Here is a 24814-nt window from a genome sequence, read left to right as displayed (position 1 = left end):
CATTTAACGAAAAATTCATCATTAAGGTCACGGTTGTAATTACCATATAATTGGGGGGTACCACTGAAACGCAGTTGGGTACCATTGTAATTTTTCAATAGTACAAGGGTACCATTGATAATTTCCCATGATTATTTTGTAAGCATGATTTAACTATCGCATCATAAGCTTGTTGAGAAAATTGTACTCGGCTTTATCGCTGACCGATTTAATCGACTGTCATCCGTATTATGGATAACAGTATTTTGCAGGAAAATTTAGCTCAGGTTTCGATCCAGGCCGCAACTTTAATTATTCTATTGGAGGACTTAGCTGCATTGATTTTACTTGATGATTTTGATGACTATATTGTACTTATGTTTTTTTCATTCGTATTTAAGCAAACCTTATGTTATATTTTCTTAGTTGTAAGAATTTTTAACTTATATTTTGAACGATTTTAGTTTAAATGGTTTTTTGCAGTTCGGCGTTTTACACTTTCGCATTATTTATTTTAAGTATAATTATTAATGTTAATTATATATCGAGAGTACCGCTCTTGCTACAGTTCCTCTCATTGAATAATTAATATTCACCAAATTAAGCTCAAACAGAATTCCGCATTATGATTTTCTTCATGGTATTAGAGCAAATGGTTTTTCCGGGGACCGATGATCGGCCACGACATTCATCATTAACTAGGAAAATCAAAACCAAACTAAACTAAAAAAAAACCAGATCAAAATCAAACCAAAACCATAACAAAATCAAACCAGGAAAAAAAAAGAAAAGAAAAAAAAAAGACTTGTGTTGGTCTGTGAGGCCAGTCTACAGTTAAGCATGCTTGGTGGATAGCAATCTTAGGATGGGTAACCTCATGGGAAGTTTTTCCAGGCGCACATAAGTGAGGCTAAAGTGCGCTGGAATGACTTATATTGGTCCGTGAGGCCAGTCTACTGTCTCCATGAGTAGTCATTGGCGGTCTGAGGGGCCGGGGTGTTACATAATGAGTTCAAAAACGAAGAAGTCGCCTCCAAAGCTCCGCTGAGTCACCGGAACGGTGACAAGACTACATTCGCCATTCCTCATCAAGAAAATTGACAAACAAGCATTCCAAATCCAAGAACGCCAAAATCAAATTTCATCAAACAAACCAAAATCATCTCCTTTTATATGGATACTAACAAAAACAAAACCCTAGCCTTACCCCAAGCCAAACACGCGTGCCCTCATTTGGGTCACCCAAGGACCCGCGTGGGTGGATCCATTTCCAATCAAGTACTTCACCCATTTTAAATCCCAATCTTGTTCATCCAACCATTTAAAATTATATACCCGTTTTCCTATCCAAACTCAAAAATTTGAAAATCAATTATGACAAATTTGCCAAATAAATTATCAAAATGTCCTATGTAAAATCAAAAGATCAACTGGTGGATTTTCTGATCAAGGCAATTGGCTCAAAAGCATTGCAAAATATTTTTGGCAAATTCGGTCTCGGTGATCCCAAGACTAAACTTGAGGGGGAGTGTAGAAAAGTAGAATATTTGTAGAATATTTTATTTTATATTTTATATTATTCTAATTTAGTTTCCTTAATCTTAATATTCCGTAATATTTAGATTCCTTATTAGATGGTCAAATGATGTATAAATAGAGGTATTCCTCTCATTGAATAATCAATGCAAATCCAGTATTCACCAAATTAAACCCAAATTGAATTCCGCATTATGAATTTCTTTAAAAAGTGCATTAAAATAATCACTTACAATTTTAAAGTAATCAATCTAATAAATAAATTAATTACATTGGTCTATCTCATGGAGAAATAGTCACATATAAGTCAAGTTCACCAATAAATTGCTATTTAAGATAGTTATAGTACAATGTTGATTATAATGTCAAAATAGATTACTATAGCAAAAAGTAAAAATAAAATTAGCCAAATTTGTATATATAGAAGTATAGCTAAGGTTGTGTATAGGGATGCAGGCGGGGCGGATCTAATAGGAGACCCGCCCCATCCCCGCCCCATCGGGGAGGAGATGGGTCTCGGTTTGATGGGTCATGGGGTGGGTACGGGTATAAAATTCATACCCACCGCGGGGATGGGGATGTGGATGGGTTTTAGGTGATACCCGCCCCATCCTCGCCCCACCCCGCCCCGCCTCAAGATACCCGCCTCAAAATATTTTTAAGTCTTTTGCTAGTTTCCGTTTTCTTTTCCGTTTTGTAAATGCGATATCTTCTTCGTCCGGACTCGCATTTGTCTTCATAAAAATGGTTAAAAGAGTTCAAAGTTGTTAATGATGAGTCGATTGGCATTTTAACTAGTTATTGATATTTATGTAATAATGATATTAGTTTTATAAAATGATCGAATATAAATATGTTGGCATAGATGGGTATTAAGCGAGGATTTGACGGATGGTGAGGCGGGAAAAATAGGTATTACACGGGGATGGATACTCAGATGGGTGGTGGGGCGGGGATGGTTTTAGATACAAACTCATCGGGGCGGGGACGGGGAGAAAAATTATACCCGCCGCGGGGATGGGGATGGGAATGGGGATTGCATTAACAGATAGGGATGGGGATGGTAATTTCAATACCCACCCCGCCTCGCCCCATTTGCATCCCTAGTTGTGTAGACCCACTTGATTGCTATGTATCTTATATTCTTATGAGCATTTATATATAAAGATATATGGTTTTCATTGAAACAACCATTAAAAAAGTGGTTCGAGTCATGTCACTTGGTGGAAATTGTATGTACAGAACTTTGCAATGGTTTAGCATAAGACTTTGAATTAAATTGTACAAAATTTTTTTGGAGTTATTCGTCCTGTCACGAGGAGGAGGAAGGTGAAGCAATGACACTAATTTGTCTTTTGGCATAGCTCAAATTACAATGTGAAGCTAGGCTCTTAACTAAAATGGAATGGGAAAAATTGATCAGGTCAAGAAAGATTAGATGTAGCTAACCGTCCGTTTGGTAGTTGATAATAAACAGTGTTAATAAGAATGAAAAATTAGTGTAATTTTGGTTCAAAAATTTCTTGGTTACCTTGATGGTCATGTTTGTCCAACTTCAATCATCTCATTTTCTTCATAAAATTAATTTCAATGCATTACCATGGGCGAGGTGGTATTAGGTGGTAATCGAAATTTGTAAAAAAAAAACTTTTTTTGTAATCAAAGTTTCATTACCATGGAAATGATATAGAACTTTTGATCAAATTACACTATAAATCATTCCCATTACCACCATTTGGCCATAAGGATTACAGATTTAATTTTTTATTTGGTTTCTTAAAAAAGTCTGTTTTCAAGCATTGCATATATTCATTTATAAAAGCCTAACAGAGTCAATAATATAATTAAACTTGCTATAAGAATTATAAGCAAATTGCATGCGCCTTAATTTCCAACGAAATAATATCATAATATTAAAAGAAAATTCGAAATAAAAATAAATAAACACTAGTCACGTACTCTTAATTACATAATATTTCATCCACATTTCTCCTTCTTGAAACCTAACCTTTGATTCTCCAAATCATACTCAATATAGAAATTCTGCTGCAGATAATTACCTAATATCACTGCAGGCCCAATTGGGATACTAGGTGCTGCCGGGCTATCATTAGTAACAATCGTTAAGCACACTACACCCAAATCACCCACAAATGAGAAATAATTGCTCATTGGCATTACCATCTTTCCACCACCCTTGAAATGAAAAACCAATTCGGGGAACGTAACATTTTGTAAGGGTTGTACACTTATAATATTAAGGCAAAGCCCAAAACCCGATTGGGCCTCTATATCTTTGGCCCGCTTGTAATTCGAGTATTGTGCCGCAAGCTCTTTTACAAGCGGGTTTAACAATGACCTCTCCATAAAAGTAAATGTTGTCCCAGAATCGATAATTGTACCCCCGTTTCCATTTGAATTGGGGGTAAGATATTTATTTGGTAATTTTACGGTTTTTTTACCTACTGTAATTTTTCTCATGTTTACATAATAATACTCAAGGTAAGGATATGAGGTTGGGTTCTTAAGAAGCGGGGTGTATTCTACCTCGCTTTTTAAGTTCTTATTTCCGATGCTTGTTAAAGTTAGCTTGCTACTTTTAGGACTGTCGTCTAATTTATGACTTAAAAGACAGTATGAAAACTTGCTGAGTTTTAGCTGGTTCGGGAGAGACGTAGGAGCTCGCCCGAAGCCAACAATACCCTCGGGTTGTCGAATTGATAAAACCGAGCACCCTACGAGAAAGTCTTTCACCGGGGTGCCCGGCAAATCAAGGGTCTCGTATATAGAAACACCAGCAGTGGATCCTAACCCATACTCAAGAATATAATTCGGGCACGCCCGTGTACAGTTCGAAATCGACCCACATTCTGGCCCGCATCGAGATTTTACATCCGGCCCAAAAATCCACCCACATTTCGGATCCTTGCAACCTACAATACGGGTAGAGGAAGATAACTTGGGCTTGAAGGTTGTTATATTGGAAGGGTCAACCCCAGATAACGTGCAGTTAAAGCAAGCGTACCTTGAAGTGCACGGAACCCAATTAAGACTACTTCCGGTGTCGAATACGAGAGGGATTTTCTGTGGCGGCGTACCGAACGCGAGCGAGACGGAGTAACCGCCATAGCTACGAGGATAGAGAGAAGTATTGGTAGTACCATGGAAACTACTAGAAGAAGTGTTATTTTTCTTGGGGTTTTTGAGGTGAAGAGCTCTTTTAATGGAAGAATTTATTAGGTTAAAAGTAAATTCCCATGGATTTGAGAAAGATTTTGGTTTAGGAAGTGGTGAAAGGGTAAGAGTGATAGTGGTTGAAGATGAAGGAGAGATGATAAGGGAGAAAAGGAAAAGAATTAAAGAGAAGAAAATAGATGCCATTGTTATGGGCTTTGTTTTTGGTTGTGAGAATTTTGAAAGGATTCATGGTACGTAAATGAAGGATGTATTATAGTGAAAGAGTTTGTGTGGGGGAGTAGATTTTGTTTTTATGGATGTGTACATTTTGTTTAATCCAAGAGGGGCCTAGGGCAAAAAAACAAGGGGGTAGTTTTTATATTTTTTTAGTCCATTTTGGTATCACATGCATGGTGCTAAATTGAACTTAGATTTATTACCTAAAAATTGTGTTTTTGACTTTTAATTTATGGCTAAACTTTAGAAACTTGTACCATCACATCTTAAATTATAAAAATATTAATTATCAATGCAATAATATGTAGTCTTGTATGAAACTGCCTTACTGTAAAACGAGTTCATATAAGTAGTTCATTAATGAAAATAACATAAAAAACAACTGCAAGTCTCCTGAGAGACCGTTTCTTTTTGAGAGACGTCTCTCAGGCCCAGCTCATTAAATCTTAATGTCCACTTATTGTATTATTAATGCCTACTTACATTATCTTAATGCCTACTTACAATATACTTAATGCCTACCGAAAAAGTACTTAAAATGCCTACTTACAATATTCTTATTACCTACCGAGAAACTTAACTTACTAGCCTACTTATCATATCCTTAATGCCTACTTATATTATCTTTAATGCCTACTTATAATACACTTAATGCCCACTGAATAAGTACTTAAGTACTTGTAATATTCTAAATGCCTACTTACAATACTCTTAATGCCTACCGAGAAAATTACTCTATATTTTCCTTTTGGGCCAACTCAATTAGAGATGGTCTCTCAAAGAGCCCTTCTCTCACAGAAATTTGTGAAAAAACATTAAAATTTGAATTGTACAAGGTAACTGTTGTTTTGTTAAAGAGTTTGGGCTGACTCAATTGAGGTCGTCTCATGATAAGATGGTCTCAATAAAGAATTAGTCTTATGTTATAAAAAGTGTTTGACATATTTTTCTCAAAATATATTTTCATGAATAAATTATTTGAAAAATTTTTTATTAAGATCGTCTCACCATGGGACTGCTTATTATGGGCTTACTCAATCTTATGAAGAAATTAAAAAAAACAATTTAGATTTGGTTTTAATTTTTTTTTAATATAAATGCTTTGGGCTGCTTGTATGAGTTGATAATATCATACAAGACTTGCTGAAATTTTTTTAAAATTATACTAAAATATAAAAAAAGAAATTTACATGTTGCTAATTTATTTGATTGGACTAGTTAACTCATATATAAAGCACATCTCATTGTGAAATTGTCTCACACAAGAATTTGTGTTAAGTATTCGGGCTTGTGAACCTGCTCAGTGTGTGATCGGCTCGCCAAGTAAAACATGTTGCTAAATGGACCTATGTGATACACTGGGCTACTGCTGTACCAAGAAAAGGCCCATAATCCCATCTCCTATCAAGCCTACACGCTTAAACCCATTGCATCTCTCATTGCTGCACATATTTAGCATCTTGAATTTTGGTTCATTTATTCTTGAGAAAAATTTGGCCGAGACGGTCTCGTTATGAGATCGTCAATTTGGGCCAATTCAATTTTCGCGTGTAACAACCTCACATGTTTTTTCTTGTATTTTTCATTTTTCTGGGGATTTATCAATTTTGACCTTAAAGGTATTAATTTCAACTTAAACTAAACCTTAAACAAATCAATTAAAATAAAAAAAAATTCAATTTTGACCAATAGTAAATCAAGTTTGACGTTAAATTGATCAATTTCTACCTAAATATGAGTTTGTTTTTACTTTTTTAGAATGGAGTTAATAAAAGGGTACTATTTTATAATTCTATTGATAAATTTCAAACAACAAATAAATAGTCAATTATCAATAATAGAGTTAATACATTGCACAATAAAAGTACTCTTATTCAATGCAACATGATGGTTCTAATAGAATATAAGAGTACTTGTACTCTTTAATCATCGATCAATAATGATGATATTGTTCTTTTCTCAACATGAATGGACTTAGAAATAAAGTTGTAGATGTAGTGTTTGCTTACACTTGATGTGAAGGCGGAGGAAGTGTCAATCTCGAGTTATGTTTTGCTATCTCTTGGAAACGATCAAGAGTTCATGACTGCTTTGTTATAAAATTTTCAATTTTGATCTAGAAATGATCAATTAAGACCTTAAAATGATCCATTAAATAAATGCTTTTTGAAAATGGTTAAGAGTTCATGGCTACTTTGTTATAAAAAAATTTCAATATTGATCTAAAAATGATCAATGACTTTAAAATAATCAATTGAAAAATCAATTTTGACGTTATATGTATCAATTACGATCTTAAATAGATCAAAATACTGAGCGCATATTGAGGAAAACTATTTTTGGGCTGATTGGACTATCCGTGTTATACTGAGATGGTCTCGCGCAAGTCCAGCTGTTTATTTCTTTTAGTCCCTTGAATTTGTTACATTATTAAATAATAAACACTCTCAATTTTAATTTGCATGATATAGCAAATTCAAAGAAATAAATATACATAGTACTGAACTTACATTAGCTTTTGTTGCAGAATAAACTCAATCAAATATCAAACATAGTTAGAAATATGAATGAAATACATCTCTAAATTTTACATCCAAATTCAAGAAATTAGATTACATCCAACATCGAATCTCCACAACCCGCCTAGAGGAAGTATTTGAAGACACTAATATTTTGTAAATAAGTGGTTTTAGATCTATCTTTTATTAGAAAATAATATCGCAAATATCTGATAAAATTTTTAGAGGGTTAGTGAATATTTTATTTTCTTTTATTATATGTTACGCTCTGAAATTTATTTTGAGGATTTAAGGGATTATTCTTTGTAAGTAAAAATTTTGCAAATAAAAGCTAAATTGAAAGACATAATTATTGTGCGCTTCCATTAAATTAATAAAATGAATTTGATATTTGGAAAACATTTTGTGAACATCTGATTGAAGTATGAGTCATTGTCACCCAACAATACAATTAGATAAAGGGATTCTAGAAACTATCAATAAGCACGTCTTAAACCTTCAGATGATCAAATTCTTGTCTTTTAGCTATGTTCAAGCTTAGATTCTCCAATAAATATTGGATTTTTCATGTATAAAACTTATAACATGATCTGATCTTTTAGCTTCTTAATATCGATATGCAAAAAATAATAATCAAGTGGCTGCATCAAATAAAACTAAATTAACTATTTCTCAACTATAATTCCTTTATTCCTGGAATGCATTACTTATTGTTTCTTCTCTCTTCTGTATCTGCGCTGTATTACAACTGTACATAAATTTTTTGATTAATAAATTAAAAGTTTTATAAAAAAGTTAAAATGTTCTCCAAATTTGTTTCAACTAAGTGGAAGCTAAATAAATACTCTATAATCATGATGCAAGTTTGCAACTATGCACTAACTGTAGTATACAAACCAAAATCTTAATAAATCTTAATTTTCGGATTTTATAAATCTTTGAAAATAATAAATATAATTTATAGAATCTATCACCTTAAGCTTACAAGTTCTACTGTCCTTACATGTATTTTTTTTTTATTTCTATCCATTATTATATAATCCATTAGAGATACCCTTAACGTGTCATTAAGGTCTTGTGCTAGTTTATTATAGACATGTACTAAGACCTAAATGTATTTATTTTTGTGAGCTTTCACACTATTTATAAGTTCCTTTTGTGACCTTTTCTCGTGAGTTATCTTATACTCCCTCCTATTCAGCTGAACTGTCCCATTTGACTTTTCACACTTGCCGAGGCAACATTTTAACTCTTAATATCTCAAATTATGCTTAATTAAAAATTATAAAAAGTTGATATTAATAATCCTTGTATTGAGACAAATCAAACAAGATCCCATATGACTATGTTTTAACTTATAGATTAAGAGTAAAATTCAAATTAAGAGTGATAAGTGAATAGTGCAAAAAAAAATGGGACAATTCAGCTGAATAGGAGGTAGTATGTAATAAAAAATACATTTATGTGATATCTTGTTAAAGTTGCTTGTCAGTTGTTACTCGTATTTATAATAAAAAATATGTAAATATATTTTTACTATTTGTAAGTTGTTGAATAACCACTTGTTAGTTGTTATTCACATATGAGTTGTTCCACATTAAAAAAAAAAAAAAAGAAGTAGTATATACCGCTTTATAAGGAGTAACTCTCCTATTACTTATTTGTGCCTATATAAGTGAATTACCTCTTATCTTTCTTATTTGAGTTGCCTATGTCCACTTGGTAAATTTTATCATCATTTTGAATTCAAATATTATATATATATATATATATATATATATATATATATATATATATATATATATATATATATATATATATATATATATATATATATATATATATATATATATATATATATATATATATATATATATATATATATATATATATTAACTTAGCCCATTTTGAGAATTGTTGCTAAGAAAAAAAAAACCAAACAAAATAGATAATGTCGTCAAAAACTACTTCTCCATATGGATTTAAATATCGACAAATATGTTACTTCCTCATATTCATCATAAGTGTCTCATTTGCTTAATAGACTTTATTCAATGTACTTATTTAATCCTTAATTTCTCTAATTGTACATAATTAAAAATTATAGAAAGTTGATATAAATAATTCTTGCATAATTTTTTCTTTGATAATCAATCGGTTTTTATAATTATTTGCTTGAATTATGATGGAAATACTAAAAATTTATAATAGTCAATAGTTTGATTATGATAAGCAAAAGCGAGTAAATAAATCATATTTTACTTAACAGGACATGTTTATTTCAATGAAAATTTTAAAATACAAAATTACAAATGGACTGAGGGTAGGTTGGAGAGGGTCCGACCCATTTGAGCCCATTTTCTTTTTTGTTTGAGATCGACCCAATCTAACCAATTATTTATTTGATCCTAGTTCGACCCTTATTCGGATTTAGTCTTATTATGTACAAGCACAATAACAAATTTATCATTCATAATTAATTTAACATCAAACAAAAAAATCAATACTTACAATTAATCATACAAGCTTACATGATCAACCAATATCAAATTGCCGAACGTCAACCTTCCAATGTCCCAAAAACGAAAATGAAACTCAATATCATTTAGTATATTATACTATTAATAATAAAACCATTTCGTACGAAAACGTTCTGGTAGATAAAGTATTACCCCAAAATCAATATATTAATTAATATTGGCTCCATCACTCGAATTTGTCTTACTTATTTAATTTGTCTAATAAAATTTGACTTATTTATTATTTTGCCATGATTCACATTATATTTTCAATTTTCTTTCATATAGTTAAATTATTTTTTTAACCTCATTAACACAATTTTCATTATTTCTCAATATTATATTTATTTATTTTCTTAATCATTTTCCGACCAAATGTCTAGGAAAAAAATTGGTTAAATAGGGAAGTATGTATAATATGAACATAAAAATAAATAAAATAATTAAGGGGTTACCCAGATGTAGGTTTATATTTATAGGACTTCTCATAGTTGCGTATTTGCATATTCGCATTGCAAACAATCTGATATTCCCCACTTTCTTTCCCATTCTCCTTCCGCTTATTCTCATTTCCTTATATCTTCAACTACCTTTTTCTCCAAAACTCTTAGAAATTGTTATTATTTTCATTAATAATAATAATAATAATAATAATAATAATAATAATAATAATAATAATAATAATAATGGAAATTAAACCATCAAAATTCGAGAGAGTTTGTGTGTTTTGTGGAAGCAGTTCAGGCAAGAAATCCAGTTACCAAGAAGCTGCTATTGATTTGGGCAATGAACTGGTAATTTTTATTATCCAATTTTGATATTACTATAATTGTTATTATTATTACACAATTGCAGAAAATTTTCGTAATTTACAGTATTGAAATCCAGAAAGATTGTTACCCTCATTTCATTTGTTGAGAAAATTACTACTTCTATATTGATTTTAACCCTAATTTAAAATGCAGTTTAAAATGAATTTTTGATGGGTTCTCCTTTAGTTATGCTCTGTATTTACTACATTTACACACACTTCTAGTGAAAAATTGACCTTTTTTTTTTCAGATTTCTTTATTTCTACTCTGTAGTTATTTTTAGTTATCAGAGTGATTATATTGGTAATGGGTGAAATTTTGATGATATTTCTATTTATAGATGATGAAAATGATTAAAAAAATGTGAACTTTCCTTGTTTAATCACCACATAATCGCTCATTTTTGTTGGGTTGTTTTAAAATTTGATCTTTTTGTAATTAAATTCTTGTTAAAAATTTGGTGATGGAAATTGATGGCTGTAATTTGTCTGTCAATGGAGCACAGTCGTCTTGCATGAATATGATCCCTCATTCCCTTTTCTTTACATTTCATTTTTTGGATTTAATTTTAAAAATTAAATTCATGAAGTAGAGTTTATTAGTAGAATGATTAAAAAATAATAAAAAAATGGAAAGAAAGATTAGTTTTTAAAAATAAATTCTGCCTTGGTGCTTTCAAGGGAAATAATCGTGCTTGTAGATATCATGACCCATAAAGGCGTGGGGTGGTCAGTTATGGGATTTCAATTACTTCTATTTCCAACAATGAAGGAAGATAACAAAATTTTAAATAAATTAACTCCATTGTTTTAGTAATTTTTTTATCATAATAATAATATTAGAAATTTAATAAAACTTCATTTAGTACACTTGCTAATCATCATTATTTTAAGTTTTTAACTAATATACTCTATACCATTTGGGTTGGGAGATACTAATGTCTTATTTAATTTTGTATATTTGTCATCTTAAATATTTTCAATTGCCTTTGGTTAAAAAAAATTAATGTTATTAAAATTTACATTTAGACAAATTAAATAAAACTTTATTTGATTACATTTTAAGTTATAAATTGAAAATAAAATATAGACGAAAAATAATTCGTAAATAGTGTAAAAAATAAACGAAAATCACGCATTAAATTGTGTAAAAAGTAATATATAGCATATATAATAGATCTGAAAAAGTATATTTGTATGATTTAATGATGTGGGTGTCCAAGAATTTAGGTGAGTTTGATGAATAATAATGTTGTTTTTCCTCTGGATGTGTGTTGAAGGTGGAGAGAAGGATTGATTTGGTGTATGGAGGTGGCAGCGTGGGTCTAATGGGTCATGTTTCTCAAGCAGTTCATCATGGTGGGCGCAATGTTCTAGGGTATGTTCCTTCTTCTCTCTTTGACTCTATTTTGTAGGGTATGCTCCCTATAGGATAGGCGTAGGATTATGTGTTTTTTACTCCCTAGTCACTTGGAATGGATGCTCAACCAATCAACTAAAGGATTATGAGTAAATTATAAGTTTCAACAATTGCTTTGTCTATAACTAGACAACTACTTTTTGCGTTGAAATCTCATTTAAAATTACATTGTGTAACAAATTTAAACAGCACATGAAATCTCTGTGACTTTGTCTTACTTACAAAACTTAGAAATGAAACTTCTTGAGATGTGTGAAGAAGGTTTTGGATAATCTTATTTGATTAGGATTAAAAAGGAAGGGTTTAATAAACTAATGAAAAGATTAAATCTTTTGTACCATAGTTTTGGAGCTTTGTGTAGCCCAGCTTTTTGAGTTTGATCAGATGAGAAAGCAGTATTCTTGTTGGGTTTTGCCCATATCAGGCTATTTTAGAGGAACATCCTTAATCCTCATTCCCATACATCATGCAGACATGAAAAAGTTTGGTAAAAGGATTAACTTTTCACTCTGCAAAACCAGCGTCATTTTCTCTATGGCCTTGTTTTCTAAGAGTATGTCATTGCCTTTTTTCTGACTCACAATCACATAAATAATGAAGGTTGATTTTTAATTGTCTCTGTTTCTTCCTCATTCTTGCTTATAGATGTGGTAGCTGATTCTTATAGTTTGTACATGCTTGGATGTTTACTATTCTTTTCTAGAGATTCTTATACTTTTTTTTTTAATTTATTTCTTTCAATTTGATGTAATTTCCTTTTATAGAAATGTCTCTGTCACTTTCTTTTATTCTCATTAAGACATTTCAACTCCTTGAATATGACTATAACAAATTCTTTTAACCACACAATTTAAATGATCTATCGTTGCTTAATCTTAGTGCAATATACAATTATGACAATTTCTTGAGGACAAAGGAAGTATTAGACTGCATTTGAGCAGTTAGTTTTTCCCTAAAGATGTAGGTACTTTTTAAAAACTAAATGCGTGATTGGCACGTACATGAAGTATCCTCCATTTTGTCTCATATACTCGGATTCGTCCTAAACAGTGAGTATGACTCTCGAACAATCCATTTGAAGTTTTTTAAACTTCAAACTAAAATCATGAACATATTTCATAAAAGTGTCGCAATAGATACTTAGAAACATACCATTGCCTTACACTTTAACCCAAGTATGAGTAACAAAGCTATTGTTTATAGAACTATAAAAGAAAATTAATTTTCTATTTTTTTTCTTAAGTAATACTCTCTTTGTCTTTTTCAATTACTATACAATATCTAAAAATTTAATATATCAAATTAAGGGACAAAAGAGTACCTAGTTTGTTAAGGTGAATAACCAAATGCAATCAATTGCTATGACATGTATGCTATCATTTAAATGTTTAATTTCCTTTGTAGAATTCTTGTTAAAGCTAATACTAGCACATAATGATTCAATTTGCAAGTCTAACCTCTTTTTAATTTGCTTTTTGGTTTTGTTGATTGTTTTCACTTGCAGGATCATTCCAAAGAGCTTGGTTTCAGAAGAGGTAAAAATATGATTTTCATTCTATGGTTGTTGGCTTAGTTTTCTGTTTGATTAGTTTGCTGACATAGGCTTGTCATTGTCTCCTATAAAAAGAAATCCATCTTTGGCCTTCCATACATCATACATGTGTTGCTTTCTTCTCCTCTAATTAAGTCTAACACCATAAAGCAGCTTGTATTTTTCTTCATGTTGTTAGTCAATACATTAAGACACTTGGGTTTCTTTTTGTTTAGACAAACTTTTTGGTATGTCATTATCAATGGGACCCACTCCTATTAACTATGACTCTTACTAGTGAGAATTTGAAGGTGAATTGTACACAAATAAAGAGTTTATTTCTAATTGACATAAATAATTATTAATTATATGAACTGTTAATAAATTTTGAATTTTTTTGAGAATGCGCAAATTCTTGATGTTACTACGTGAAAATTACTCTGCTTGGGCGTCAAAATTAATTTGGTTTTGTGTTAATTCAAAATTTTGATGTAGCAGATTACTGGTGTAACTGTTGGGGAAATGAAAACTGTATCAAACATGCACCAAAGGAAAGCTGAAATGGCGAAACAAGCTGATGCATTCATTGCATTACCTGGTATGTAACTCAAACTAACATTAACCAATATCAAACTTTGATGGATTTGATGCCCGTGACTTTACACTTTTAACAACAAAATGGTATTTAACGAGCCATTATACTAATAACTAGAAACCAACTACAAGAAAAAGGCCAATAGTTTTAATCCCAAAAGATTAGAGTTGACTACATAAATCAATGTAATACGAATGTCTTGTGTACGATCAGGTGGGTATGGCACTCTTGAAGAACTACTAGAAGTGATCACATATGCTCAGCTAGGAATCCATCGAAAACCGGTAAGAATAATATCCAACTTTCTTTTCCTATTTAAACAACATTGTGTGTAGATTCATCCAATCTTTTTGCAAATAGAAGCAAAGAGAAGACACCCAAAAGGGGTAGGGCAGATTTAAAAAAGAATTCATAAAAGAAGGATGGTTTAATCATAATTTATAATAAACCCTATCAATATGAATGGATTATGGAAAGACCAACTACCAATCCAAGAGTTTGTAACAACCAACAAGTGTATAATGGATTAAGACGGTTGGATTTGTTGGCTTTCCGTTAAAAGAATGATTCCTTTATCCTTTTTTGACCAACCTTTTTTCTTCTCTCATTTTTGAATCCTTTATTGTGGACTGTCTGCACAATATTTTGTACTATTCTATGCTAGTCAACATCTTCTTTTTGCCTTTAAACACTTCTGCCGACTACTACTCCCATCTAAGAAGATCCAATATTAGATTATTTTTATCTGTTTCTTTGAATTTACTACAAAATGTCACTTTTTTAGTAATAGAATTTTTAGTAACAAACTTGAAGGATATAAGAATGAGTACCTTTGAATTTGTTGTTTTACTATCGGCGTAGACGCTTTATTTTTTTAATGAAAACCTAATAATTCATTGATAAAAATATCATACGTCATCTAAAACACAGTAACAATCAATCAGATACATAACAATTTTGTTGAAATAAAATTCTAAATAAAAAAAGTCACGATTATTATTTTTAAATATTGTGTAGTAAATTTAAAGAGACAAAAATAGTATTTACTTTGCTTGTTTTTATGAGAATAGAAATATGTAGAAGAGAAGCTATTTAAAAATTAATGGTTTTTAATAGGAAAGGTTGCATAGAGCTGCAAATAAGTTGATTAATTGGTTTAGAATGAGAAATGTAACAAATTAGTTGTAACAATCTAAAATAGTATATTACTAATAGAATGAGACAAAAGTATATATTTATGTTATAACTTAACAAAGTTGCTATATTTAGTTGACTTTTAATTACAAATATCTACATAAATAACCAACGTATTTAATCATAAAAACTAATAGAAATAGATATTATGATGATTTTAATATATAGTGTCCAAACATTAAAAAAACATAGAAGAGATTTGAGATTTGATAAGGAAATATGGTGCAAAATGCACGTGATTTATTGTTTGACTTCACATGGAAACATGCAAGATATTGATGTTGTTACATATATTGTGATGATGCATCTAAATAATTGAAAATCTACCTTTGAAATCAGATTTGATTGAACCTAATTTTATTTAATTGCGTGTCAACGAAGAACTTTGATGTTATTAACGACATAATTAAACATTTTTATTGATGTATGTCATGACAACATCTTATTTTTTTCTAAACCATACATTATAATTGAAAGGTATGGTTAGTATCATTTCATTTTAATGAAAATTGTGGTTTTTTTTTTTTAAATAAAAAAATTGTAGGTGGGGCTTTTGAATGTGGATGGGTACTACAATTGCTTATTGTCTTTTATAGATAAGGCCGTTGATGAAGGCTTTATCTCTGCAACTGCTCGTGGGATCATTGTGTCAGCACCAACGGCTAAAGAATTGTTTACAAAGCTTGAGGTAATTTTAATCAACATCACATTAATTACACTATTTATATTAGGTTGAGGGAAGAAAAGAGTCACGTGAAAATCGAACTTAGAATTTTACATAGGAAGAATTATATACTTGTTTCAACTGAGACAGCATACGATTCATTATACGAAAACTTAGCTTAAGATCTTTTTATTTGACAGAAACAACATTTCATCACCACAATATTTTTAATCAAATCCATTGTAAAAACAAGACTATAATTATATTGGCAATAAATTCACTGAACTGATATTACACGGATCTTAAAGGTGTAAAAAAATGCATCTTATACCCTTTTAAGCGATATTTCATAATTTTGGCTGATATTAAGCAGTACAACAATAACTTTCCAAATCACTGAGTTTGTTAATGCAATCACAATCGTTACCGCATTTTTATATTATGACTGAATCACACTTAGATATGTTTTGACGGTCAAATATACACAAATTTTACAATTTTGATAACAAAAAGTTATTGTTGATTAACTCTTTATAGTAAGCATCATATGCAACTTTAATCAAGGAGTGCAAATAATTTGATGAATAATTGTTTGAAAATAGTCAAAATTTGACAAAAACCCTGAATATTTATAAACTAAGCTGTCTGGCAGTGGGGATGCACGAAAGTGTGCTGTATGTATATAATATTTGGGAGAAGAATGTATCAAAGTTTTAGAGACTGCTATATTTTTATGACTTTGGTCAGATACTATGTATATTCAATTAGTACTATCAAATAAGTAATGACATATTATGGAAGTTATCAATCTTGCTAATTACTTCAAATAATTCTGGTGTTTGGGCCAAACAGGAATATGTCCCCGAGATCGATGAGTTGTCGTCTAAGTTAATCTGGGAAGAAGTGGACAGACCTAATTATGTCCCCGAATCAGGTGTCACGACATAATTAAGCTTATGGGCGCTGACGACAATGATGATGAAGACGACAATGCAGGTCATTGGTATGATTTAGGAAGGGCAGGGAAGGAGCCTGATAACCTTTGGTATACACAAAAAGTACGGTAATCTGTGATGCTGCTAATGCTATAGCGTATATGGTTATTTTGTGGTTTAGGAGGGATTAGAGATGTTAGTTCTTTTTGGGTACTTGGAAAAAATATCTATTTCTCCATTCTGCTAATTTTGCTACAATTTTCACTATAAAGCACGCACATAAAAAGAAATATGTAGCAATTTGATTTGGACGGAGGTGCATTGACCACTACATTTTGGTTGTATACATGAGCGGAAATGATTTTTAGTCTAAGTCTTATGTTTAACCGATCTGTTTCTGACTGTAAGCTCCATTTCAAGTGTTATTAGTATATAGTAGGATGTTGTAGATTGGAAAACAGTAATTATGCAGCTTCATGTTTTAACTTAGTCTTAGTAACGATCAAATTGACTAGTTACGAGAAAGAATTATTTGTACCAAAGGAGGGTTCGTAATTTGGCATTCAAGATATAAATAAAGTAGTCAACTCTGTAAAATATAGGAGTTTATGTACATTACTACAGTATTTTAGATTATTATTTGAGCTTCTTTGATTGTTACTCTTCTTGTTTCTCATGTTGTTAGCAGCTGAACCAGATTATATGTATAGTGAAAAGTGACAATAAACAAATTCACTAAACGTCATGTTACTTTAAGAATTCTATTCTTCTTGATTTATCATTGATATGTACATTATATCACAAATGGAATAAGGAAGAAACTACACTTTTCAACTTTAGGCCTTCATAGTTATTCAAACTTGCGAAGATTTATGGTTAAACTTGAATTTGAGTGATAAAGAATTAACTATAATAACTCATTAGTTCACGATGAAGTTCTTATTTAAAAAGCCTATATTCTCTTTTTACATTTGACACTTAGATTCCATCTAAGTAAAATTTTACTCCACAACATTTGAATACAACTTGTGTTGCATTATTTGGGATGCCATCTTTTCTTGTAGATCTATTAGTACAAGTTTAACTCGTATAAAAATACGATTTCAGTTATGATTTCGCAAAACGAGTTTCACAGTAATGTGAAAGATTTTGCTGTCATGACCTTAAGTCACTGTAAACTAAATAATCTTTACCAAAGAGCCATAGTACTGTAGCCTTATTTATGCAATTCAGAACAAAATAATATCAGTGTTCAAAGGTTTAAGCAGTGCAGTAATCTCAAAGATGACAAGACTGGGAGACAATGTTAATGGAAATTAATATATTATGTCGTCCAAAAACGGGACGATTGGGGAAGGGGCAGCGTGACTACCATTGACTACATCTAAGAGATAGGTCAAGTAATGCTCGTCTTATCAAACTATTCTTGTTCCTTTACATGATCTATAGGAGCACTTCTAGTATTAGGAATTGAATCTACAATTTGAATCTCTTTGGACCAGCAATTAATCTAAATTCAAAATAGTTTACTCACCAAGGATAAATGGTTGAAATTCCATGCAACAATTAACGCTTTAGCAGTACAAAATTGGCAAAATTGTCGTTGCTTTCACTTTGAAATTTGATGTTCTGTTTTGAGGTGAATTGAAACTAATACTCCATCCCAATGAGAGTATGAGGCTACAAATATGTTAGCATGGGCAACTTGGCCAATTGAAATATTAAACAACTCATCATGAAATATTCCCTAACTACTCGTTCTTATAGTACATCATATCTTGAGAAAATTGCAAATTGCAAATTGAGAAGTGATTTCTTAAATATAACTTTAGTTGTTGTAGTTTTTCAACCTGAACATCCGAGGATCACCAGGAGATGAAGCATGGAAGATCAAGAGATTACCGTACAGCTCAATTTGAGTAATTTATATTGCTTTACACTAACTCAAAACAGAGAACATAATCTGAGCATCTCAATGATTTTAGTAATTCACAACAGAAATTGCATCTTTATTAAGTCATGGCTAAGCCATAAGAACTTATTCCCTATAATCAACAAAAAAATTGAAAAAGACAACAGATCATGATACAAAACAACAAAAATTCAAAAACTCCTCAATCAAATCCTTACTTAAATAGCAGAGAAGTATTCCTTGCTAAGCTTGGGGTCTGGCTTCATGGATTTCTCCCCTGGCTTCCACCCAGCTGGGCATACTTCATCAGGGTTTTCCTGCACATACTGCAATGCCTGCAAAAGACATGTTGAAAAAAAAATGAATCATTCACAACTTATTTTTGTTAGTTCGGTATGAGAATACGAGTGAAAAGGCAAGCGTCTCATACCTGAAGTGTCCTGAGAGTTTCGTCAACACTACGACCAATAGCAAGGTTGTTAATGGTTGAATGTTGAATGATTCCCTCCTTGTCAATAATAAACAATCCTCTCAATGCAATCCCCTGATAAGACATCAGACAAAATTCAGAACTAAAGAATAATCCCACTTCAACTAAAGATCTACGAAAATGCATGCACAAACTTTAATATTAGTTCACAATCATTGTAAGATTATGGAGATACGCGGGTAAAATAAAAGTAAAATTCATCCCATCCACAGCTCACATGAGAAGGGAAAATCTACAGAGTTATTGAAGCTGTTTACACTAGCTTAGATCAACAGGTTATATCCGAAACATGAGTGTAATATATGCACCCAGAAATCAACGATGAAGGATAATGCTCCAGAGGAATATTGGAACATGCATACCTGGTCTGGTATGAGAACATTGTAAGCCTCTGAGATGGACTTGGTGACATCAGAAACTAAGGGGTAGTTGAGATCACCCAAACCACCAGATTTCCTGTCAGTTTGGACCCATGCAAGGTGTGAAAACTGCACAATTACAGATAACATCAACAATTGCTTGAAAAGTTAAATAAAACTACCACAAAAAGGTGGCAACGCCAAGAATATTCATATCAAAACACGAACATAAAAAAAAATTCCGAGAAAAAGACAATATAAATGTAACAGATTGAACAGGCCAGAGAGAGAGAGAGCAGACTATGGAGGGCCAGTGGTGAGCAATGCCCATTGATATTCACATATTCCAGGAGACGACTTGGCAAGAAAAAATTGGAGTGCAAGAAGGTCCGTACAGCAGAGGGAACATGTCATGAATGGCTTTGCACAGAAGGGACAGGGTACGAAGAGATTCATTCATTTTGTAATAAATTTGGAAGAGTTCTTAACTCATTTCTTGGACAGCCACAAGCCACTCGATAGCTTGTACTACTATCTCTTTGTTGCTACCAATACACATTCATACATTCATTCATCTACTATCTACATAACTCAGCTATTCACACATTTCTCTATCATTCTTGCTATACATTACTACTGATTCAGATCCTAAACATCCATGACTAAATTGATCCACAACAGAATATGGGGAGAGATACCTGTAATTCATTGAGAGTAATGGTATATTTTGGGTAAGCTGGAAGATTACGGAATGGACTGAAAATGATTATTATGGTACTAATCATACTTGTGGAAAAACCTAGCAGATTTGTATACAAGAAAAGAATGTAATGGACTAAGGTATGCAAGAATGTCGAGCTTTTTGACTATTGGAATGCACAGCAGCTCAAAGTGCAAAATATCAATACAATTCTCCCTCATTTTTCTGCTATCATTCTTCTCTTACTGTTCTATATAACTGTTTCCCCACCCCATAGTGCTGTTCATTAACTTGTCCCACAGCATCACAAAAGAAGTTCAGCCGTTAAAAACATATAACCAAATAACCCAAGTAAAGAAATTTCGCAACATCATATTTTGCACCTTACCAGTAAGGTTAAAACCTCATCATGTGGCTTTCTGGTTCAGCAGTAATAAGCATCATTGTAACTTAAAATCACCAAATGTTTAATACCATAACACTCAACACGACTTCAGCGAATTCACAACATCCTACTATTTGAGTAGGACTGGTTATGAATTTATGGTCAATTGGTCATTGTTACTCCAGCAATATTATACAGATGTTTCTTTTTTTGTAAGATTGAAGTAAGATTCAACCTCCATGGTCCCATTTCCTTCTTTCTGAAAATCACTTGTCAATTAAGACATCAATTGGTAAATTGGCATCATCACCTATAGATATGGAAATTGTAGTAACAAGCAACAATTAATGGCTATGGGAATCAGGAAGGTAAAGAGAGAAGAGTCGAGATAATTTCATATTTGAGCCTACAATAGTTCCAGTTGATCATGCCAATATAATAGAAGTAAGCAACTTCATAAATGAAAGAAAAGAGACTTACAACACTGTCAATGGAAACACCCAGAATTTCAGTGTTCAACTTCTCAAACTCCGCATAACGGTCGCTGAAAGCAGTGATCTCTACAGGAAGGTAGCAGTGGAAGTAAGGCAAAGAAATAGGTAGACTCTGAAAGAGTGAAAGTAGCCACTGTAGATACAGTACACTAACCAGTAGGGCAAACAAATGTGAAGTCCAAAGGATAGAAAAACAATATAAGATATTTCTTTCCCCTGTAGTCAGAAAGTTTGACCTGCAAGAAACAAAAAGTAATTAGATTTAGGTTGTTTGGATCTAGAGAATGGAGGGAAAGGAATGATAAGGAGGAATTTGGAGAGATGAAAATTGTCTGAATAACAATTACGGCCACTATGGGTTTGGACGGAAGGGATTAATTCCCTTAATTTATGTTAATGACCAAATCTCTCTAAAATGGAAATTTTTGGAAGGATAATGGTTTTTCTTCCTCTCCCTTCCATTTGACCCTTTCCTCTAAAACAAACAAGGGATGATACCCTAATCATTCCCTCCCTTCCCTCTTTGACAAACAAGAAAAGGCTCCTTAATCATTTCCTTCTTTGTTTCTTTCCCTTCTCTCCTTTTCCCTTCCCTCATAATTCTTATCCTTACATAGTATCAAAATTTATTTGCTTCTCCATTATCCCAATTTCCCAGCCTCCCCATATAAGGATTAAGGATTATGGGGTACATGGTCAAGGGTTTTAATTATTGCCTCAGTTCCTTAATGTATTTGGACAAATACTGTGAGAATTTTTTTGTTCAACGGGTCAAATTATAAGGTTTGAAGGGTAAACGTTGCATGATATAAGCAAGTTGAGCAGTAAATGTGGTTTGAGCAAGTTTGTTTTAAACAAAACAATACGATTGTCAGTGGCCATTGCTTGATAATCATGTCAAGCAATATTATGCATAACATTGTGAGACGCACTCTTCAATTTACCTTAACCTTAATTACTATGTCGGACCCTCCTTACTCGGGCGTGAGTATGACATTGACACTTCAATTTTGCTTCAAAGTGCTGAAATTGTTTTCATAAAGTAGTACAGTTCGGATAACATAGAAGTATAGAGGTTTGGCAGGTAAAGCAATAGTCCTATAGTTGAAGCTTAAAATCAAAAAAAAAAATGACAAGAAACAAGTTAGTAGTAGATTACATTGATAAATTCTTGGTCAAAAACAGCTTCTGCTTCAAAATCAGGAGCAACATTTCCAACTAATGGAGCATCACTCTGCAAAAGTATTAATAGCATCACATTATCACCAAGTTACTGCCAAAACAGATTGTTTAATCATCACATTGTGTTAATAATAATCAACCATAAAGAAAAAGGGACTAACTGCCTCCATCTCAATAGAATCAACCAAATTGGACTTTCTATATTCACAACCATACAAATTCAGAGCAACTAAGTAGCATTTTTAGTTCTGTATAAATTTCTGAAAATGTATGCATATCCTACAATAGTCTGCAAGATTTAATGATACAAATCAATGGTCATGGATTACCACAAACGTCACTTACTGTTTTTTCTATATTCACAACCATATTTACAAATTAAGAGTAACACCGACAAGTCTACCTTATAAGCAAGATTAAAATTACGCATCACAAGATAATTTCAGCTGATTAATCAAATCTCACATCTAATTCACTCAATTGCAATTCAAGTTAAATATATTGAAATCAGCGCATTTCTAATAGAAATGACGACAATATGACAGTTAAATTCTATAAATACGGAAATGAATAGTATAAAGAGGACATACAGAAGCGCGAACAACGAAGCTGCGTTTGGAGGAGGAAGAGCGGCGAGAAGAGAGAGAACGAGGAGTTTGGAAAGACTTCGTAAAATTGGAAGAAAGAGGTAGGGTTTGAGAGGAAGGTTTAAGAGAAACCGCCATTGGAGAATGAGAAGTGGAAGTGAAAACTCGAGTGGATGGAGAGAGAATAGTAGAAGAAGATGCAGCAATGGAGGCCATTTTTGGTCGTCTTTCTTCTTCTTCTTTCTCTTCCTTTCCTCTTTCTCTCTTTAGCTTCGAGTTATGGTTGGAATCTAGAAAAAAAGAGTTTATGGTGAGGAGTGGATAAGTAGACTGTTGAACTGATGATGTGTCCTTTGTTTAGAGTATATAGAGTTTATTTCTAGAATTTTCGAGAAAATCTAATGGTTTAGAGATCACTACTCATTAGTGTACGTGCACTTCCCTTATTTGCTTTCACAAAATCTAATGGTTTAGAGATCACTACTCTAGTATATTAATGTTTTGAGGAAAAATATTACGCACTATCATGTGGAATGATATTATTTGACTTAAAAATATAAGTTGTTTTTGAGTTAAATAGTGTTATTTTAGAGGAAATAATATTTTGAAGAAAAAATAATAAAAATAGTAGTTTAGAATTATCGATTTGTAAAAGACCATTGTTTATCCCAAAAAGATCGTGAGTTTGATTCTCACCTAACTCAAATTTTAAGTCTTGCTTAGTTTAGCTAAGTATTTTGAACTTTATCACTTGAAGTCAAAAGTATTAAATGATGAATTTATGTCTTAAAGATAACTCTTAGTCAGATTAAATTAAATTTTGAAAATTATTAGATAAGATTTTTTCCTGACTTTAAAGATATGACATGTGCATCTTGAAAGTGATAATGATGTTTTGGTTGATAAACGCAAAGCATGGAAGAAATATGTGCAAAGAGGCATTGATATTTTAGTGCAAGTTTAGGAGTTGGTAAAATAGTTTTAGAAAGAAGCAAAAATAAAAAAAAAAAAAAAAGGAGCCTAAATACAACCTCGTGAAGTAAGGCAAGGCTCGGTGGAGGCACCTTACATGACCAAGCAAGCATGCAAGCAAACAAACCCAAATATTTTATTGTTAAAACCTTCGATCGACCGAACGAAAATGTTGATGTATTTTTGTGAGTTTTTGCCAATTTTAAAATTTGTTTTCCCTTTTCATTTGCCTATATATAGTCTCTTATGCTTTAGAAATGTCGATCAAAGTTTATACTTGAAATTTTATAATATTCTACATGGATTGGTTTAAAATGTCAATCTTATAATTGTTACCTTTGCGAACAAAAGGTTGGGAGTCTTGGGACTCTTAGACTAAATCATTACTTGTTTGTTTATCTTCCTTTTTCCATCGATAGATTTGTGTTTGTATGCATCTGTTAAGAAAGTTTTATAAGTGTTTATCCCTTATGAGGTCTCAAACAATCATGGATTGGGAGGGTAAGAAGGTTTTTAAGGGCACGTAGTGGTCATAACTTGATGATTATGGAGGAAGGAAAATTTCTTACACGCAAAAGGCTATGACAAGGAAAATCGATGTTTTGTGAAATTCGAA

At 31.9% G+C, this 24814-nt stretch overlaps 3 protein-coding genes across 4 annotated transcripts; 1 reads left to right on the top strand and 2 right to left on the bottom strand.

The window, feature by feature from the left end:
* Positions 1-3358: 3358 nt before the first annotated feature.
* Positions 3359-5143, bottom strand: LOC130814143 (probable aspartyl protease At4g16563). Its single transcript, XM_057680188.1, has one exon. It carries the CDS (start codon positions 4894-4896, stop codon positions 3493-3495), a length of 1404 nt encoding a protein of 467 aa, XP_057536171.1. The 5' UTR covers positions 4897-5143; the 3' UTR covers positions 3359-3492.
* Positions 5144-10481: 5338 nt separating this feature from the next.
* Positions 10482-17975, top strand: LOC130814142 (cytokinin riboside 5'-monophosphate phosphoribohydrolase LOG7-like). Of its 2 annotated transcripts, none has more exons than XM_057680186.1 (7): positions 10482-10761; positions 12059-12156; positions 13703-13733; positions 14228-14327; positions 14538-14608; positions 16063-16206; positions 17035-17975. In XM_057680186.1, the coding sequence occupies exons 1-7, from the start codon at positions 10654-10656 to the stop codon at positions 17128-17130; spliced, it is 648 nt and encodes a 215-aa protein (XP_057536169.1). In that variant the 5' UTR covers positions 10482-10653; the 3' UTR covers positions 17131-17975. The 2 variants fall into 2 exon arrangements, with proteins under 2 accessions (XP_057536169.1, XP_057536170.1); XM_057680187.1 differs by having other exon boundaries at positions 10488-10761; positions 16115-16206.
* Positions 17976-19015: 1040 nt separating this feature from the next.
* LOC130814141 (2-Cys peroxiredoxin BAS1, chloroplastic) lies at positions 19016-23678 on the bottom strand. The gene is made up of 7 exons (XM_057680184.1): positions 23230-23678; positions 22617-22691; positions 21612-21693; positions 21444-21523; positions 19882-20007; positions 19460-19573; positions 19016-19364 (listed from the first exon to the last, which is right to left on the bottom strand). The coding sequence occupies exons 1-7, from the start codon at positions 23440-23442 to the stop codon at positions 19248-19250; spliced, it is 807 nt and encodes a 268-aa protein (XP_057536167.1). The 5' UTR covers positions 23443-23678; the 3' UTR covers positions 19016-19247.
* Between the last annotated feature and the right edge of the window lie 1136 nt (positions 23679-24814).

This window comes from Amaranthus tricolor, chromosome 5 (assembly GCF_026212465.1).
Source record: "Amaranthus tricolor cultivar Red isolate AtriRed21 chromosome 5, ASM2621246v1, whole genome shotgun sequence".
NCBI lineage: Eukaryota > Viridiplantae > Streptophyta > Magnoliopsida > Caryophyllales > Amaranthaceae > Amaranthus > Amaranthus tricolor.
This window is presented reverse-complemented; position numbering and strand designations above follow the sequence as displayed.

Bases quoted from the DNA above. Each gene is read 5' to 3' on its own strand.
- LOC130814142 (XM_057680186.1), top strand. From the start codon at position 10,654: ATGGAAATTAAACCATCAAAATTCGAGAGAGTTTGTGTGTTTTGTGGA. The intron at 12,157-13,702 runs GTATGTTCCTTC...TTTCACTTGCAG, and splicing joins GGTGGGCGCAATGTTCTAGG to GATCATTCCAAAGAGCTTGG. The intron at 14,328-14,537 runs GTATGTAACTCA...GTGTACGATCAG, and splicing joins TGCATTCATTGCATTACCTG to GTGGGTATGGCACTCTTGAA.
- LOC130814143 (XM_057680188.1), bottom strand. From the start codon at position 4,896: ATGGCATCTATTTTCTTCTCTTTAATTCTTTTCCTTTTCTCCCTTATC.
- LOC130814141 (XM_057680184.1), bottom strand. From the start codon at position 23,442: ATGGCCTCCATTGCTGCATCTTCTTCTACTATTCTCTCTCCATCCACT. The intron at 21,524-21,611 runs GTTAGTGTACTG...ACCTTCCTGTAG, and splicing joins CACATTTGTTTGCCCTACTG to AGATCACTGCTTTCAGCGAC. The intron at 19,365-19,459 runs GTATGAGACGCT...TGTCTTTTGCAG, and splicing joins AAACTCTCAGGACACTTCAG to GCATTGCAGTATGTGCAGGA.